The following is an 18,189-nucleotide window of genomic DNA, read 5'->3' as shown; positions in this document are numbered from 1 at the left end:
TAAATGCAGGGTAGCTACGGGAGCAGAGGCGAGCACCTGCTGAAAATGTCCTAATGTTGTTCACTTACCCAGGTGCCCTGGGGGGCTTGTTGGCTGAAAGCAGTTATTCCGGGCACCCTGAGGTTAAATTTTAGTCCAAAAGCCAAATTACAGCCTCCACAACGAAGGCTGCTTTTTACAGCGAGCATTTCAAAAATCCCAGCCAAGAAAATAGCTGCATCCTTAAAAGAGCAGTAGGAGTGGCAGATCAAAAGGCAGAGAGTTGTCTCCAGACAGAGAAATGTGCTTCAGGTTGCTTTTAACAGGCGATGGATTTTCAGCCTTGTGCAGTGGAGTCCTCTGTCGGGTATAACGTGGGTAGCAGCAGGGCAATGCGCAGTGACCAGGAAGGATCAACTCTGGGGTGGGAGTTCGTTTGGTCTCTATGACCCATTTAATTAAATACTGATACAGGAGGGGGACGGCCCTGCACTGACATGATGATGGGCTAGAAGGGCCTACCGGGGCTCTTCCCTCTTTTACATCTGCAGTGGAGTTATTGGCCTGTCTGCCATCCAGCAGTGCCAACCACTACCCTGTTGCAATGTTCTGTTTAGCTGCAGTATGGATACCTGCCCGCTAAGAACAGGGCTGAGGCTCCCAACTGATTTCACACAGGCCACGAATCGTCAGATCGTACCAGCTGTCAGTCAGGGCCTCTCTGGGTGTATTGGAACCCGTAGCATAGGGAGGCAGCTCCTTATCTCCTGTCTAATCCCCTGAGCTGGCCTATCCCCTGTCTGGCAGTCACTGCTAGGTGTGAAAAGTCTCCTCCTACTCCAGCACTTGGGTGCCATAAAGGACAAGGTTTTCAAAAGTGACCAGTGATTTTGGATGCCCTAATTTTTGGGGGTGCAGCTTGAAATGTTTTCAGGGGGTCCGGGTTTCAGAACATGCCTGGTGCCTACCCTCTGAAAATCAGGTACTGTCACGGCACTGCCAGTTGGGTGCCCAAGAACTGAAGCATCCAAAGTCACTAGTCACATCAGAATATCTTGGCCTGGGCGTATTAGGGAGGTCGCCCTAGGGTTTGGATAGGTGGGATACTCCCATAATGCCTTGGCATTCAGGGCCTGGTAGCACTGGGTAAGTGTGTTACAATCTGCACCTTCCTTTAAAGAAGAAGGGTGGTCTCCTGGCTAAGGCTTAGGCCTAGAAGTTGGGGGATCTGCATTCTGCCATAAACTCTTGGTGTGTCCTTGGGAAGGTCATCTAAGACACACATGAGAATGAGGTAACCAATGTTCACTGACTTTCAATGGGACCTCGGCACCTCGTTGCCCTTTTGTGCCTTGGAAAATCTTCCCCTGAATCTCTCTCTGCCTCAGTTTCCTCCTCAGTAGAATGAGGCTGTCAGTGCTCACCTGCCTCAGAGAGGCTGTGGGGAGGGTTAACTCATTCCACTCTGCAACACCCCTGGAGAACCTCAGGGGGGAAGTGGTTAATGGGATTAAACAGTAGGGCTCCAAGATTCTGGGCCAATTCTCCCTGGGAATCTGCAAGCTCCACCCCAGGTGGCGGATGCAGCTCAAATAAGCTCCTGTCTGTCAAAGGCCTCTAGAATTTCCCTTTCCCCTTGAACTAAAAGAGGCTTTTAAAATATATATAAGTAATTCCTGCATGCAATGAAAGGATACACTGTCTGCTGAACGAAATATAAAGAGTTCACAGCAGCTGTCTCTTGAGTTTGCATTTACCACCACTCCCGATTGGAAGGCAAGATAAAGATAATGGGATTTTTACCTCCCTCCTGCTCTCTGGAAGGTGGAAGTGTAACAAATTGGATTGGAGTGCCGGTGTTTTGTACCGGTGCTGTGAGGAGTGCGCTGATCTGATGGGAGAGGGGACGGGGAGCAGCCATTGAGGAGAAAGCTAACAATCCTCACTTAGTGCTGTGAATATGAATGCAGGGGTCACCTTTCTCTCCTTCATGTCCTCCTCCCTTCATCTACTGCTTCCCTTTCAATGCTGGGAGTGACCAACCCAGTTAGTGTTGCAGAGAGGAAAAGGGTATTTAAGGAACACTGTTGGGTAAACTGTGAGGTGTTAATCAGTAAAGGGCATCTTTAATCTCCCACTAAAGTCAGGGGGCCAAATTCAGCCCTTACCCAGGTGGCCGCTGAAGTCAATGGCACTTGGCCAGAGAAAAAATTAAGGAAATCCTGAGTCAGGGCTCCAGGATTCGAACCTTCACTTGATTACACAACCAGATATGAGCAGTAAGGGCTCTTGTGTGGCTTGAAACATCCCCCTGTGAGTCCCCGACCCAACCACAGCCCCCTTGGACTAGCCTGGGAGGAAAAAAGTGAAACTGACGAGAAACAGATGTCAAATCAATGGGCCTGATTAAAGGGGCCTTAAAGGGGCTGGAAATGGCCCCTAAGAAGACAGCCTGCACAGGGGGAGTCCCTGACTAGTATGGAGCTGGTGACAGGACACCACGTTAGCCCTGCTGCCAGTCCCCAGTGAGTCAGGGGGATCTGAGAGGGTGTCGGGGATGGCTGGAGAGCACCACACGATGGCTATTCTCTGCTCCCCAGGGCCCATTAGAGCATGAGTTAGATCAGCCCTGAGACCCCCTGCATAGCCCTAGGATACAGGGAGGGCAAAGATAGACAAACGCCACATTTGCCCTCTGTTCCAGACCCAACCCCCAAACTGAGAACCAGCCCTCTCTATCTATTGAGTTAGCTATGTAGGAGCTTCTCTGGCACTAAATCAGGGATGCTGCATTTGGAGGAGGGAGGAATTAGATTTAGGAGCAGGCAGTGCCCAAGGGGTTAGGGATCCAGGCTGAGCTTGCCTGCAGATGAAGAGAACACGAGGAAAGCCCCGTGAGGCACTGACAAAGCGGCAGTGGAACTCCAGCTGTTACACTCTGTGGAGCACTTTGTAAGGGAAAAAACTTCTTCCAGTTGCTTCTCTTTTCCCAGCACTCCATGCCCTGCCCTGCCTGGGTCTAGAACTGTTGGGCTCTGGGATTCTGTGCAGGTATGGCTAGGAACAGAGGGTCACGCTTTGACAATACTGCGATACCATGGCTGGGATTTAAGGAGTTGGGGTAAATCAGGACCAAGCTGGGGTCATCCCTAATCATTGTAACCATTGCTGACCAGTCAACTGCTGACATTCTTCAGATCTCTGGTCTAAGTAACAGCTGGCAATAAACACTCAGCACTTGATCTTCTGCTAATTAAAATGAATAGGAAAAGCAAGGGTCAGTTTTATTAATAAAGGTTAATTATGTGATGAGAAAATTGCAAAAGACATTTGCAACAATTATGGACTCTTTACATTAGAAGCAATAAACAGAGTTGACAGGTGATGCTTCCATATTCAGGGATTCATTTGAATAAACTCAAGGACATGGATATGGTTCATGACGAGCAGGGTCATGGCTAAGCTGTATTTGGCTGTGTCCAGAATGGTTGAGCCATGAGTGGTTCTTATTGCCTTTGGTTACAGTGCAGTTATCTACGGCTAAGCCATGGCTGACTGTAGTTTTTCCCAATTAAACTATAGTTTGATGTCTTTGGTCATATTTGTGATACTATTGGTTATTCCCACACATGGTTAGACCAAGAGCAAATAAATCAAGTCTACGATGTGAGGGAAACTGGGGCTGTCCCGTTTAGATGGAGGTATGTGTCCTCCCTAGTTTCAGTACAAGATTCACCCAAAGGCAGCTGCCAGGTGGGACTGCCCCGTCAGCAGAATGTAAAGACAATTACCCAGCACCACATAATCATTCAAGCACTCGCCATTTAGATACCATGGTGATAGGCGTCAGATGGCTACTGTAAATGGATAGGAACGGGATCCCTGTGCATTTGCATATGCCCGGCTAGGGTTGTTTTGGAGGAGGCAGGGTGTTCTGATGGGCAGGGTGTGGGACTGGGAGACAAGAGGCTTGGCTTCTGTCTCCAGCTTTGTCTCCTGGCTGGCTGTGTGATGCCGTCTCCTCGCCTGTAAAGCAGCGACTGTGGGCCTCCCCCCTGTGTGCAGTGCTTTGGAGAGCTCTGGGTGAAAAGTGCTGTACACGCACCTAGGACTCAACAGTCCACTTGGTGCTGTGCAAAACACGAAGGACGGCATTGTCTGCACCCAAGGAGCTGGCCGTCTCTGGGCCAGATCCTCAGCTGGTGGAAATCAGCTATGCCTCGCAACCCAGAAAGGCCATGGCCCTATGACCTGCCTCAGAGGCCCTTGGGGTCTGTGGGCAACAGCTCACAGACTCATAGACTATAAAGTCAGAAGGGACCATTATGATCATCTAGTCTGACCTCCTGCACAATGCAGGCCACAGAACCTCACCCACCCCCTCCTGTAATAGACCCCTGACCTATGACTGAGTTAGTGAAGTCCTCAAATCATGGTATAAAGACTTCCAGGTACTGAGAATCCACCAGCAAGTGAGCCGTGCCCCATACTGCAGAGGAAGGTGAAAAACGCCCAGGGCATCTGCCAATCTGCCCTGGGGGAAAATTCCTTCCCGACCCCAAATATGGCGATCAGCTAAACCCTGAGCATGTGGGCAAGACTCACCAGCCAGACACCAGGAAAGAATTCTCTGTGGTAACTCAGAGCCACCCCATCTAACATCCCGTCACAGGCCATTGGGCATATTTACCGCTAGTAGTCAAAGATCAGTTCATTGCCAAATTAGGCTGTCCCATCATACCATCATCCCCTCCATAAATGTATCAAGCTCAGTCTTGAAGCCAGCTAGGTTTCTTGCCCCCACTGCCCCCCTTGGAAGGCTGTTCCAGAACTATATTGCATGGTCTCAAAGGCTGAGTTTGTAGAAGCTGTTCTGTGCTCATCTCAGCCAGGAGATAGTCTTTGGGTGTGTATGTGTGTGTGTGCTGAGGGGAGGTGGCATATATGTGTTTTCAATCCAGAGCAAGCAAAGCAGTTCAGATAATGTAAGAACTGACTCCGAACTTTGCTATATACTTTTGGATAAATCTCTGAATCATCTCCCTGAATCTCTGAAGATTCACCTGTCCCTGTTTTGCAGGTGTATACACAACATTTGCATGTATGTGGAGTGTGTCTTTCTCCATGTGTTTGGGGGTGTCATGTGCGTCTCTGTGCACTGTGCATATCTTGGGTAAGCTGTGAGGTCTGTGGGCAGGTGTTGCCATGTCTGATGGTACGTGATCTCCAAGTTGCATGTGTGAGATGTATGCTGAGCTGCCTCCCTCTCCCTGGGACTCAGCAGAGCAGAATGAAGTGTGTCCTTTCTCCATGCAGAGTGGCGGCAGGTGAGCGGAGCCCGAATGATCCTTCAGGATGAAGACATCACCACCAAGATAGAGAATGACTGGAAGAGACTCAATACCCTGGCGCACTACCAGGTAACGGGACAGGAGCCCTCTGCCAGGGACACAGGCCTGGCCAAGTTACCTGCCTCTGCTAAGGGGGTTCAGTGCCAACTGGACTAGTACTGCCAAGAGCTGAGACTCTCTGCCCAACCCATCTACCCCTTCTTCAAAGGCCACCGACAGAGCTCACCCCAGAGATGACACTGTTACACCATCTGCTCTCCTAACACAATCTCTTTGCAACTCCTAACACAGTTTCTTTGCACCTCCTCTCTTTCTCCACAGGAGTGTTACACTGCTGCTCTCATCATCTGAGCTGCTGCTCCCTGCCAGCTCTGTCTGAGATCTGGGCCTGGAACAAGCAAAGAGCAATCCGGGGCAATGACGCTCCGTAAATAAGTTCTGTCATTTCCCCCTTTCCCCTCCAAAAGTGTCAGACTGTTTCACTGCAACACAAACAGGAGACGCTTTGAGCAAGAAAATAGGATCAGATGTTTCAAGTTGAACTAAGTAGCAGATGCCCTGAATGGTTTTTAAAAAATAAATAATATAAACATTCAACAAAAACTATTCCTGCTATTATATTACGTCAGATTAGGACATGACTTGACAAGTTATCACATCATTTTCTGCACTATTACTGATGAGTCTTGAAATAGTGCGAAAATAATGCAACTCATTTTAAAATAAACTAAATTTTGAAACACCATTTTTGTTTCTGAAATGAAATTACAAATTTTCCTAAACAAAATTTTCCCAAACAATTATACTTTTGTTTCAAAAATACTTGTTTTTGTGGAAAATTTCATCAAAATTGAAGCAATTTCATGCAAAAAATCAGTTTAGCTGAATCAGCATTTTCAACAGAAAATTGATCCGACAAAAATTTGATGACCAGCTCTAACACTGACCTCCCATGATTCTCTTTTTCTTGAGGATTTCCCCCTGGGTGCTCTGCTGTGTGCATTGGGCTGGGAAGGGGGCAGATCAGTGTTAGGATGGGGAATAAGAGAAGGGCAAACAATTCTGCTTTAAGGGACAAAGATTGACAGCTACTCAGCTGCCAATCCCAGGGAAGAAAGGGATTCTGAATCTCTCCCCCAGGTCATTGGTGCTGGCATTGTCCGTCTGCAGGCCCTAGTCATCAGTCCAGAGATGCCTACTGTAAACCCTCCTGCAAACTATTTGGTGTGGGGATAGGAGGAGATATAAGCCGCCACCCTCTTAAAGGGAAGGCTTGACTGGAAGCCCCGCACTGGCAGTAGATGAGATGTCAGACTGCTGCCTGTCATTGATGCAGAGGAAGGGGCAGGAGAAGGAGAGCAGATTAGAAATAGTCTGGAAGCAGAGATAAGATAATGAGGAGGACACGAGTTAATTCCCTTCAGCTGAGGAGGGAGAATGCTGCATTTTCTCCTGGAGGGAAAGGCCATCGCACTTCAGAGGCTCTTTGACGCTAGCAGCACGAGGCGTTGAGGGCTTGTTGTCTGGAAGCAGGTGGATGAGAGGAAGGGGAGCAGTGTAATAGACAGCAGGTTTGTGCAGTGGTGAGGGTGCTGACCAGATCCTTGTTCAAGTCCCAGCTCTGTCACTCTGTCCCCACAGGAGGTGTCATTTCAATGAGTGGATAATGATACTAACCAGTGGGGCAGCTGTGCTTACCTACTGTTGGGAAATGCTTTGAGATCTGTGGCTGGTAAGTGCTATAGGCCAGGTCCTCCCCTGGTGTAATTCACTGTAGCTCCACTGAAGTCAGTAGAGCCACACCCATTTACACCAGCTAAGGATCTGACCCTCTGCTCTGAGGACAGGGCAGGGAGCTCCTGAGTTCTTAGGCTAACCCTGACTCCCTGGGCATGTCACGTAGGACCAGATTTCCAAAGATTTAGGTGTCTAACGATGTAGATAGGTGCAGAGTGGGATTCTGAAAAGCATCTAGATGCCTAACTCCAATTCCTAGATTGCCAAATCAGAAGGGACCGTTGTGATTGTCTAGTGCAATCTCCCGTATCACCCAGGCCAGAGATCTTTCCTTGTTTGAGTTAGAGCAGATCTTTTAGAAAAACATCCTGTCTTGATTTAAAAATTGCCTGTAATAGAGAATCCACCACAGCGTGGATGGTTGTTCCCATGGTTCATTTCCCTCCTCGTTAGACATTTGATGTCAGTGAGAGTTTGATACCTACATGCTTTGGAAAATCCCACTGGGCATCTATCTGCATCTTTAGGTGCCTAAATACATTTACAAAGCTGGCCCTTATTTTCCCCATCTGTAACATGGGGAAAGTCTCTGTGCCTTAGTTTCCCCATCTGTAATATGTGGATAATAATAGTAGAGAGACCTTACGCAAGTGTTGAAAGAGCTGATAATTTGTATCTGTAAAGTGCTTTGAAGATGAAAAGCTTCTGCATAAGTGCTAATTATTATTATTATAGAGACGAGCTAGTGGCTCTCCACAAGTTTCGGGGGGGGGGGGGGGGGGGTTTGCTTCGCCTTTTTATAACTTCTTATTTATCAGAGATGCTCCTGATACAGCTTCGCTTCCCCACTGGCTCAGAATTGCTTATTGTTTCACTTGCTTTGGAAAGGAAGCCACACACATTCCTAGATAATGGATCGGAAGGTTTGTCTCATTTCAAGAGCCTCTAGCTTTCTTTGAAATGCTATTTGAGACTTCCTGCAGCACAGTAGCTTAGCACAGCACAACAGCTATCCGTCCACCAGCCACAGGGGCAGAACACTAGAGACACCACTTTTCCCTTCTGTTGCATTAGTGGAAGTACCCTACTGGTGTGGCAAAGCCCTGTGCTCTATCAGGACTCTGTGCATGTCTACTCTGATGCCAGGAAGTCATTTTTCAGCTGGTACATGTAATTCCCATTCAGATGGAGTGTTGTCTAGGGGGAGGAATACTGACCCGTGTTTCATACCCAGCTAATTTGCTGTGAGATCTTGGAAGAGCAGCTTAATATCAGTCTGTGAGAGGCACTAAAAGGAACTTGGTCCCAGATGTCCCACAACTCTCAGAATTAGGCCTCCCTAGTGAATTTACTATCCCTTGGAACATCAGCTTCTCTGTGAACGTTGAACCTGTTCTTTCTCCTGGGAGATGGCCTGAATCAGAAGCTCAAATGCAAACCTCTGAAAACTTAGAAGGATTTGAATTCCCGGATCCTAACCCATCTCTGGTTCTGGTTTGGATCCATCGCTAGTGGAGGCCTGTTTTCCATGGCTCACTTTGATAAGGCTGAAATCAGATTTCAGCCCAAACTGATGGGAAACATGCAAGATCAGCTCGTTCATTCAATTCCAACTAGTTGGAGCCGAAACCTTGTGAGAATAGTTGACGAGACTTTGGGATCTGAACATCCGAGCCTGATGTGTCTTGATCCTGGCCCCCCAGGCCCTCGCCTAACCCTATTTCACACTCCCCAGACCATCTCTGGTTATAAGATTTTGTGTCATGGACCTTTTGAACGTCACGCTCCTGTTCTAGCCACTGTCGACCAACAAGAAGAAGTGGCATGTCCCCGTGTTTAGAACATACGCCTGCTGCAGTCTCTTGCCCATTATAAAGCGATCATATGGCTGTGTAGCTCGGATCGGGCACTTTACAGACTTGTACAAAGACAAGGCCCTTGACCTAATTCCATGTCCTTGTCCTAAAAACCCTTGCTCCTGGGAGTAGCCCATGAGGGCCTGATCCAATGGACTCCCATCGACTACAGTGGGCTTAGGATCAGTTCCTGTAGGGCCAGATTCTCCATTGTTACAAAGTAGGCCCATTGACTTCAGCAGACTGATTCCAGATTTGAGCAGGCTTTGGTGCAACTCACATGAGGAAGGGTTTGCAGGGATGGGCCATAAATAGGTAATGATGAGATCCTTCCAGCAGCGATAGGGGTTGATCGCTCGGTTTTACTGGCTGGGTTTCCTTTATGTTATCGTGTGTGCTTTTTGGCCAACTCTAGGAGGCTTATTGGTAAGTTCTTTTTCCTCCGCAGGTGCCAGATGGATCCGTGGTAGCATTAGTCTCCAAGCAGGTCACAGCCTACAATGCTGTCAACAATTCCACTGTATCCAGGACCTCAGCTAGCAAGTATGGTAAGGGCCTGTCTGCTGATGTATGTTAGAGGGGATTGTGGAGGGGAGATATTGGTAGCCACACTGGTGGGCAGTTCTTGGGCACATGTTGGGCTCCAGCAAAGGGAACAGTATGCCACAGCCAACTAGCATTTGTACAGCAAGTGAAGATGGGAAGCACCGGCCAGTACAACAGCTAAGTTATTCTGATTAGTGGTGTCTAGGGGAACTCACTCTTTTATACAGGTGACATTGGCACAGGTGAGATTACAGTAAAAGTTAGCACTTATCTAGCATGTTAGATCTCAAAGCGCTTTACTGAGGGGCCCAAGTTCCATTATTACCATTTCACACATGGGAAGCCTGAGACGAAATGCCATGAGAGGTAAAGCGGGCCACACAGAAATTCTGCTGCAAAGCCAGGAATAGCGCTTAGCTTTCCTGAGTCACCTCTCTCCTCCTCAACCACCAGCTTATGTGTCTATGTGCATAGCTGTCCATCAGTTGGACTTCTGGCCCAAGAAGCGCAGCAGCAGGTGAGGGTTAAAGGGAAATGAGTTTCCAGGCTGCAACAGGAGAGTGATACAAACCATCCACTGCCCTGGATCCAACTGTCTCATCCATTTTTTTTAAATGTGTGAAAACAACTCTGATCCTTCTCATCCTCTGTAGCTAGGGGGAAGGTACAGTTACTCCAGCCTTCTTCCCTTTACTCCAAGGACATGAGCAATGCACCAAGCCTTATCAATATTCATTTTCTTTGCCGTGTTGTTGCAATTATGGAAGGCCACCGTGACCTTTTAAAAGAAGGCATTTTGGGGTGGTTTAGTTATTATTATATTTCCTGAGTTCTGTGCGACTGGATTTTTAGGAGAGGGGCTGGGGAGAAGTGGAAAAAAATGTGATGGGTCAGAAGTGATCATTAATTGCAGTAAAGGGAGCAACAACTAGAGTGAACGTGGATACTGCATCCAGTAATTAATACAGCGAGGCCGGTAATGCATTAATGAGGTTGCTTCAGACCCTGCTACTGGAAGGGGCACCATCTCTGTGTTAATTACAGTTGAAATATAGTCAACCCGGAGGGCCAGGGGGTTTGCCCATGCTGTCACCCAGGGCCTATGGAAAGGGAAATAGTCTTGCTGGAGGATAAAGGTGGCTTTCAATGCGGAATCAGCTGAGCAGCCTTTTGGAGGTGGGAATGACAGTGGTGGGTGGTGAGTGGGGTGGATTGGGGGAAGGAGAGAGCAAATGGCTGTGGGGAAAGGAGTCATACCTTGATTTCTTGGTCACTGTCCATTCTGAAAAGTTCCAGAGGGCTAGCCGTGTTAGTCTGCATACAGCAAAAACAACGAGAGTTCTGTAGCATCTTAAAGACTAACACATTTCTGTTGGCATAAGCTTCCGTGGGCTGAAACCCACTTCAACCTATCCTAGAAGATGATCCCTCACTCGCTCAAGCCGTGGGAAACAGGCCTATCTTTGCTTCAGGTTGGGGGGCTGTCTGTAAGCAAATACTCACCAGCAACCGTACACCACACAACAAGAACACTAACCCAGGAACCTATCCCTGCAACAAACCCCGTTGCGCGACACCATCAAAGGTCCTAACCACATCAGCCACGCCATCAGGAGCTCATTCACCTGCACGTTTACTAATGTAATGTATGCCATCATGTGCCAGCAATGCCCCTCTGCCATGTACATTGGCCAAACCAGACTGTCACTACGCAAAAGAATAAATGGACACAAATCAGACATAAAAAATGGTGACATCCATAAGCCAGTAGGAGAGCACTTCAATCTCCCAGGACACTCTGTAGCTGACTTGAAAGTTGCCATACTTCCACCAAAAAAAACTTCAAAAACAGACTTCAGCAAGAAACTGCAGAGTTGGAACTCATCTGCAAACTTCACACAATCAGACTGGATCTGAATAGGGACTTGGAATGGTTCTCTCATTACAAGAAGTAATTGCCACTGTTCACACATTCTCACCTTCTAATCAACGGTTGTGAATAGGCCTCATCTACTCTAACTGAACTGACTTGGTTAGCACTTGCCCTCCCCATTTTTATGTTTCTTACCCTTGGATGTATATATATATATATACCTCCTATCTGTGATTTCCACTTCATGCATCTGATGAAGTGGGTTGCAGCCCACGAAAGCTTATGCCCGCAGAAATTTGTCAGTCTTTAAGGTGCTCCAGGACTCTCGTTGTTTTTGCTGTATACAGACTAACACGGCTACCCCTCTGGAACTTTTCAGTTGCCTGGTTTGCACATGAACGTCTCGATGTCTGCAAATGTTGCAGGCGCAGCGAAGGCAGCCATTGTGGGAAATTTGGCAGTGGGTTTGTATTTTTAAAGCAGAAATGATTGCAGAGTATTTCTCTGGGAAAACATGTTGACCCCTATGTGGCCACCTCTTTTTGAAGGTGGAAGAATGATTCTTGAGAAAGCTGTGGCTTTGTGTTCCAGAAAACATGATCCGTTACACGGGCAGCCCGGACAGCCTGCGCTCCCGCACACCCATGATCACACCTGACTTGGAGAGCGGAGTCAAGATGTGGCACCTGGTCAAGAACCATGAGCATGGAGACCAAAAAGAGGGTGACCGGGGCAGCAAGATGGTGTCGGAGATCTACCTGACCAGGCTGCTAGCCACCAAGGTATAATGCCAGCAGTGGGACTTTGAAGAAGTGGGGTGCAGAGGGATTGAAGGAGGAGAGGGGATTCCCCATGCGCAAGAGAGGAGCGGCTGTTCCCAGTGTAAAGGGAAGTGTGAGCGAAGGAGTGAAGCCAAGGGAGGGTAAAGAGAGACGATTGGGAGGTACACGGGGAGAGAGCAGGAGGAAATGAGAAGGGTTAGGAGAAGACAGACTTACAGCCTGGAAGGTGAGCGGCTTGAATTCAGGAGACAATCAGTGGAGGATTCCAGAAGGTGGGGAACGAACATGGCCAGAGTGATGGGAGAAGAGGTTGGCTCTAGGAGCAATGGCTTGGGCAGGCTGGATTGGAGGAAAGGTGAGAAGAGGGGAGGCCAGGAAGAAGCAGGTAACAATAGTCAAGATGGGAGGAGATGAAGGCGTGGACAACGGGTTAGTGAGGAAAGGGCAGCTTTTGGGGATATGAGCGAAGGGCTTAGTGCGAGACTGGGATATGGAGGGAGAGAGGACGGTCCAGGGCAGCAATGAGGTGGTGAGCCTGGTCGAGATAGGGAAGGCAGCATTACCAACAGTGGCTTGCTGCATAGGGATCACCTGATGTGCAGAACTGTGTGGGCAGGAAGAGACTGGTTTGAGGTTATACCCTGAATTGTTTGTAGAGGCAACCACATGTGATTGAAAAGGTCAAGGGGACCCAGGTGAGCACGTCCTGGACGTGTTAGAGGATAAAGCCAGCCTGGCAAAATGGGACTGTGAGTTATGCCACAAACCCATAGGAAACGTTACTCACTTCCTCATCCCCAGCCATTCGTCTGGCCCCCATGGACACCGGGATGTCTCTGCAGCGGTGCTTGCACTGTAAGGCGTACCGGTGAATGAGCTGCTTCATCATGCATCCTGGAGGGGCAGCTCAGAGGGATGAGCTGAGACAAAACACACACACCTCTCTGCAGCTTAGGTTATGTTACGCACGCGCAGAGAACTGGGGAACCATTTTGCCTGATGGACGGACAAAGGAGTGAGCAAAGTGCTCAGCGGAGCAGCGTCTGAGCATGCTGGCTTGACGGGAAGCAGCCCTTCAGCTCAGGCATGTGCCTAGACTGACGGGCTGCGGTGAGCACGTGAGCCCTCAATCTATTGTCCTGCAGAGTCCTGCATGGCAGATGATTGCCGGACCGATCTATAGCTTTTGTCCCACAAATGCCACAAACGTTGGTTTAACTCTGATGCCTTCTGCAGGGCCCCACCTCAGTGTCATTCCATGCTGGCACTTCGTTATTGACGCGCAACTGATTTTGCTAATACCTCGAAGGCTGCTCTCAGCGCAGCAAGCAGGAGCTGCCAGGGGAAAGAAACAGCCACTACAGGCTGCTCCAGTCAAGTTCAGGCTCTCATCTTCAAGGCACCCCATAGCTTAAAAGAGCCTGAAGCTCTGGGATGAAAACCACAGTCGACAGCTCCAGTGGAACTCTCCACCACCAGGGTCAGGTTCATCTGTGCAGGAGACGGGGCTCTCTTGGGTTGGTCCCAGACTGTGCAACGAACTCCCCCAAGAACTAAGGACCATCCCAGACCTCCCCACCATCCGCTCCAGTGCAAGGTCTGCTTCTTTGACCTGCCTCCTCTGTCCCAAACACAGCAGCCAGGTACACGTATTAAACCCTTCCAAAACCAACCACTCCACTATGCGCGCTTCTCCCCCTGTGGAGAGGAGGAGAGAACAAACCACGTGCCAGATGTTTGTCACGTCACTTGATGCATGATCCGAAGGCCCTCGAATCCTACAGTGGTGAGAGCGGAATGAGAAACAGAACATGGGAGCGACAGGCCAGCTCAGGCAATCAGCAGAGGGCCACAGAGCCTTTTCCCACCTCATTGCTGGTGGGGTCTGGTCCGGGTCAATAGTGGCCTAAAGTTCATTAACATCTGGTGGCTGTCCAGGGGCTGGGCGAAAGGAGTTGACTGTGTTTACGTCTCATTACTAGTACAGAGATCTCTAGCACAGAACCATAGGGCTAGAAGGGACCGCCAAGGACATCTAGTCTAATCCCCAGCCAAGGTGCAGGATTTTCCGGGTCTAAACCATCCAAGACAGATGGCTGTCCAGCCTCCTTTTGAAAACATCCAGTGAAGAAGCTTCCACGACTTCCCTAGGCAGTCTGTTCCATTGTCCTGCTGTTCTTACCGTTAGGAAGTTTTTCCTGAGATTTAATCTAAAGCTGCTGTGCGGTAATTTGAACCCATTGCCCCTTGTCCTGCCCTCTGGGGCAAGAGAGAACAACTTTAACCAAACATACACAGCTCCTTCCACCTTTGCTCATATGGCTGGCATTCCATCCCTTTGATTATCTTTGTCGCTCACCTCTGGATCCTTTCCAGTTTCTCTACATCCTTTCTATACAGCAGTGACCAAAACTGGACACAGTACCCCTGCTGAGGCCTACCCCAGGCTGAATAGAGCGGTACTGTCATCTCCCGTGACTTCCATGCTATGCTTTCTTAATGCAACCCAAACTTGCATTTGCTTTTTTTGCAACAGCATCGGATTGTTGACTCACATTGAGGTTGTTGATCCATCTCAACTCCCAGATCCTTCTCAGCAGTGCTGCTGCCGAGCCAGTTATCCCCCATTCTGTATTTCCCCCCTTCTCAGCAGTGTCATTAGAGAGGCCAAAGATGGGGTTCAGACTCCATCCACGGAGGCTGAATTTCTCTCCTTCCCCAGTCAGGGCTGGGCAGTTTGCAGCACTGCTGGTTGATTGCAGGTACCTAAAGGACGTCCAGCAGGCACCGTTCATTGTTAGCATTACATGGATCTGAATAACTAAAGTGCCCACTGGGGCACTTCCTCACGGCCTGAGGGGCTTCGTGCGACTGCACCTGTTCTGTATGGACTTGGACACCTGATTAGAGAGGGTGCCGGGTGTGCTCTTCTCTGGCACCATGAGTTTCACACCAGCCTGGGGATAAGGGATATGAAGAGGGTCAGTCTCAGCACAGCTCACATGCAGACAGAGGAAGAAGCTCACCTGCACATCTGCCACATCCTGCAGTGGGGCCATGCAAATGCAGATTTAGGCCTTGTCTGGTGAAACTCTGACACATCACTCCCCCCCAGGGCAGCCCCATCAGCATTAGCAATGTGCAGTGTAAACAGGGCTCAAGTGTTTATACCCATCATGCTATCCTACCCTATTCTGAGCTCAGTTAGACAATACAGTGCTAAGACAGCCTGAGAGCTTCCTACACTGTCGTGTCCACCTGTTGCTCCTACCTGTGGCGATGCCATGGTGGCGAATTCATAGGCCCAGCCATAGTTGTGTACACACACACTCAGTCTGAGTCTGTCCACTGGGCAGGGGACTCCATCAACAAGTGGTACAGACTGAGCCCCCTGGCAACTGAATCATATTCTTGTTTCATTGGGCACAGAGTATGCAGTTGCTCTGTCTGTCTTTGAATGTGCCCTTCCCCATAGCATGTAGGTGCCCTGATGGGTCAGGCAACGTAAAAATAAATGCGCACGCCCATGGGGTGAGATCCCAGCTGACGTAAACCAGCAGTCAGTGGACCAAGGCTGATTTACAGCTGCCGGGGATCTGGCCGGCACCGAATATACTTGTCATCCAGCTCAGATGCAGGTGAACCACAAAGAGAACTCCAGACTCTGCCCATCCCATCTGCCCTCCCTTGTGAGCCCAGCAGGGAGCCAGCTGTGAGTTTGATACAGCAACAAAGAAAACAGGACAAGCGATTTTCCCCCCCAGCACTTAGTTTAAGAGAAATGTCCTCTCCCCATCATGTCCCTCTGAGACAGCAGAGTGTGCAATTGCTGCTAACGCAGTCCTGGGGAATACATAGTTAAACTGCGAATGGTTTTTCCCCTTAAACGTCCCTGACCTCTGAGAACTGGAATCTTTACCTAAAAGGCTTGGAGGGATTCTTTGCATTTGGCTGGGCCAGCGTGTAGAGAATCAATCCCCCCTGGAAACTGATCCTGAGGGCAGCTCCTCTGTGTCAGATTTCCCCTCGGGGTCCTCTCCGCGCTCGGATGTGCTGCAGGGTTTTGTTCACCTTTCAGGAGCTCTCACAAGCCAGCGATCTCTCTCTCTCTCTCTCTGTTTGTTTCTTGAAGAATAAATCAAATGTTGAATCAGCGAGGGACATCAGCCTGTTAATTAAGCTTTTGTGCGTTCGTTAGTGCTGTGTAAACACTACCCACCCTGGCGAAACCTGGCACTTCCAGCAAGGGGAATCTTGTCGTGCATCTGCAGGGAAAGGAGGAACCTTTTCGTTGCAGCGAATTTTTCACTTCAGGAGTTGATCTTGTTACGCAGTTACAATTAGTAAAGTGTTGTAGGGGTCGATGTCCTAGCTCTGATGAAAGAGGAGTGCTGGGAACACAGGCCAGAGCTCCCCATGCTTCCGAGGCCATTTACAACCGTCTTTGCTGGTTGCATCTCACTCCTGGCCTGCAGCTCACCTTGCTGTCCCAGTCTGGTGCCAGGCCCTTGATTGCACCGTTCTCTTGACCTGCACTGCCCTCTGATTTCCACGACCAAACCTCCGCCCCACCTTGGTCACTGCACCTCTGTTCCACCTCCAGGTTCCCAACACCACTACCAGTCCTGACCCACATTACCTCTGGAACCCACTGCACCTGTTAATGCACTTCCATTGTGATCTGTCTCCCCTCCTATTCCAGACCTGGGCACCGCCCCCAATCCTGACCTGCATTGCTCTTCGCTGGTCCACGTGTGAGCTGAGATCGCCATTCATTGGAAGCCTGGAGTGTGGGTCTACGGTGCCCATCGCTCCTGGGGAGGGTTCTGGGGTCATTGCAGATGCCAGGTGTATTAAGTACATGTACCTACTCGACTCCAAACCCCTCACGTTCAGATCGTCCCATTAGGTGTCCTGTTCTCGCCGGATAAAGCAGTGGCCAGATCATGGTGGTTTCTGAGCATGATGATCTGGGATCTCTGCCCTATGGGAGCTTGAGCTGTACACTGGCATACACTGAGGTCAGCGCATCACACCAGGTTCCACTTTCGCACTGCATGATGGATGCTCTTGCAGGGCCTAATCCCATTGCAGTGGATGGCAAAATCCCATGGGAAGCAGGATCAGTCTCTTGCTGCTCAGGGCACAGGTCAGTCTGTCTCACACGCAAAATCCCCACCTCTCCCATCCCCTCCCCACAACACACTGGAGCAGGTTGGCTTCGCTGGAGCCTCGCCCATTTACACTGCCGAAGATCCGCCTCCAAACTTGAAATCTCCCAGTCACTTCGGCGGGATGGGATTTTCCTCACAAATCTCTCACATTCTGTGACCTGGGGGCCGATAGGAGGGCCCGTGTTGACAACACAGGGGAGCAAACCCTTCAATAGTCCCCACCATTGCACCTCGGCCCTCTCCAGGAGGGACAGCCGCTAAGGAGACAGAGGGAGGATATCGGAGCCCCCGATCGGTGTCTCACATTGTTCCTCCTCCTCCTCCCGACCCAACAGGGCACTCTGCAGAAGTTCGTAGACGACCTCTTTGAGACGATCTTCAGCACGGCGCATCGTGGCAGCGCCCTGCCCCTGGCCATCAAGTACATGTTTGATTTCCTGGATGAGCAGGCAGACAAGCACAACATCCATGACCCTCACGTGCGACACACCTGGAAGAGCAACTGGTCAGTGTGATCCCCCCGCGCGGCCCTGCTCTGCGTCCCGGGTGGAGGGGAAATGCTTTGGGGATTCACAGAGGGTTCTGATGTTCAGGGAGGAGGGTCTTGTGGGTAAGGCGCTGGCCTGGGCCGCAGAACACCTGGGTTCATCTCCCAGCTCTGCCACAGACTCCCTTCGGGTGTGTCCCTACTGCAATCGGGCGGTGTGCCTGCCGCTCGAGTAGCCATACGGAGCTAGATTTGATCTACTTTCAGCCGGGGCTGTACAGCCACCCCGGCAATTAGTCGGGCAGCTAGCCGTGTGGCCACGGCTTCATTGTTCTGGCACCTGCGCTAGCTCCATTGAAGGTAGCTCAGGTATCTCTGCTCAAGGTGCGCTCACACCTGTGATT

The 18,189-nt window shown here is 49.8% G+C and overlaps 1 protein-coding gene across 1 annotated transcript in view; it reads left to right on the top strand.

The window, feature by feature from the left end:
• PLXNA4 (plexin A4) overlaps positions 1–18,189 on the top strand; it is a 583,803-nt gene that overhangs the window by 547,397 nt on the left and 18,217 nt on the right. Inside the window, exons 26-29 of the mRNA XM_067534998.1 lie at positions 5,296–5,399; positions 9,372–9,471; positions 11,934–12,124; positions 17,634–17,803. Coding sequence (XP_067391099.1) covers positions 5,296–5,399; positions 9,372–9,471; positions 11,934–12,124; positions 17,634–17,803 — 565 coding nt within the window. The remainder of the gene's footprint in view (positions 1–5,295; positions 5,400–9,371; positions 9,472–11,933; positions 12,125–17,633; positions 17,804–18,189) is intronic.

The sequence above is a fragment of the Emydura macquarii genome, unplaced genomic scaffold (assembly GCF_026122565.2).
Source record: "Emydura macquarii macquarii isolate MOO-44397 ecotype Brisbane River unplaced genomic scaffold, CSIRO-AGI_Emac_v2 contig_3470, whole genome shotgun sequence".
In the NCBI taxonomy this organism is placed as follows: Eukaryota; Metazoa; Chordata; order Testudines; family Chelidae; genus Emydura; species Emydura macquarii.
The sequence above is the reverse complement of the archived record's forward strand: the minus strand, read 5'-3'. Positions and strand labels throughout refer to the sequence as shown.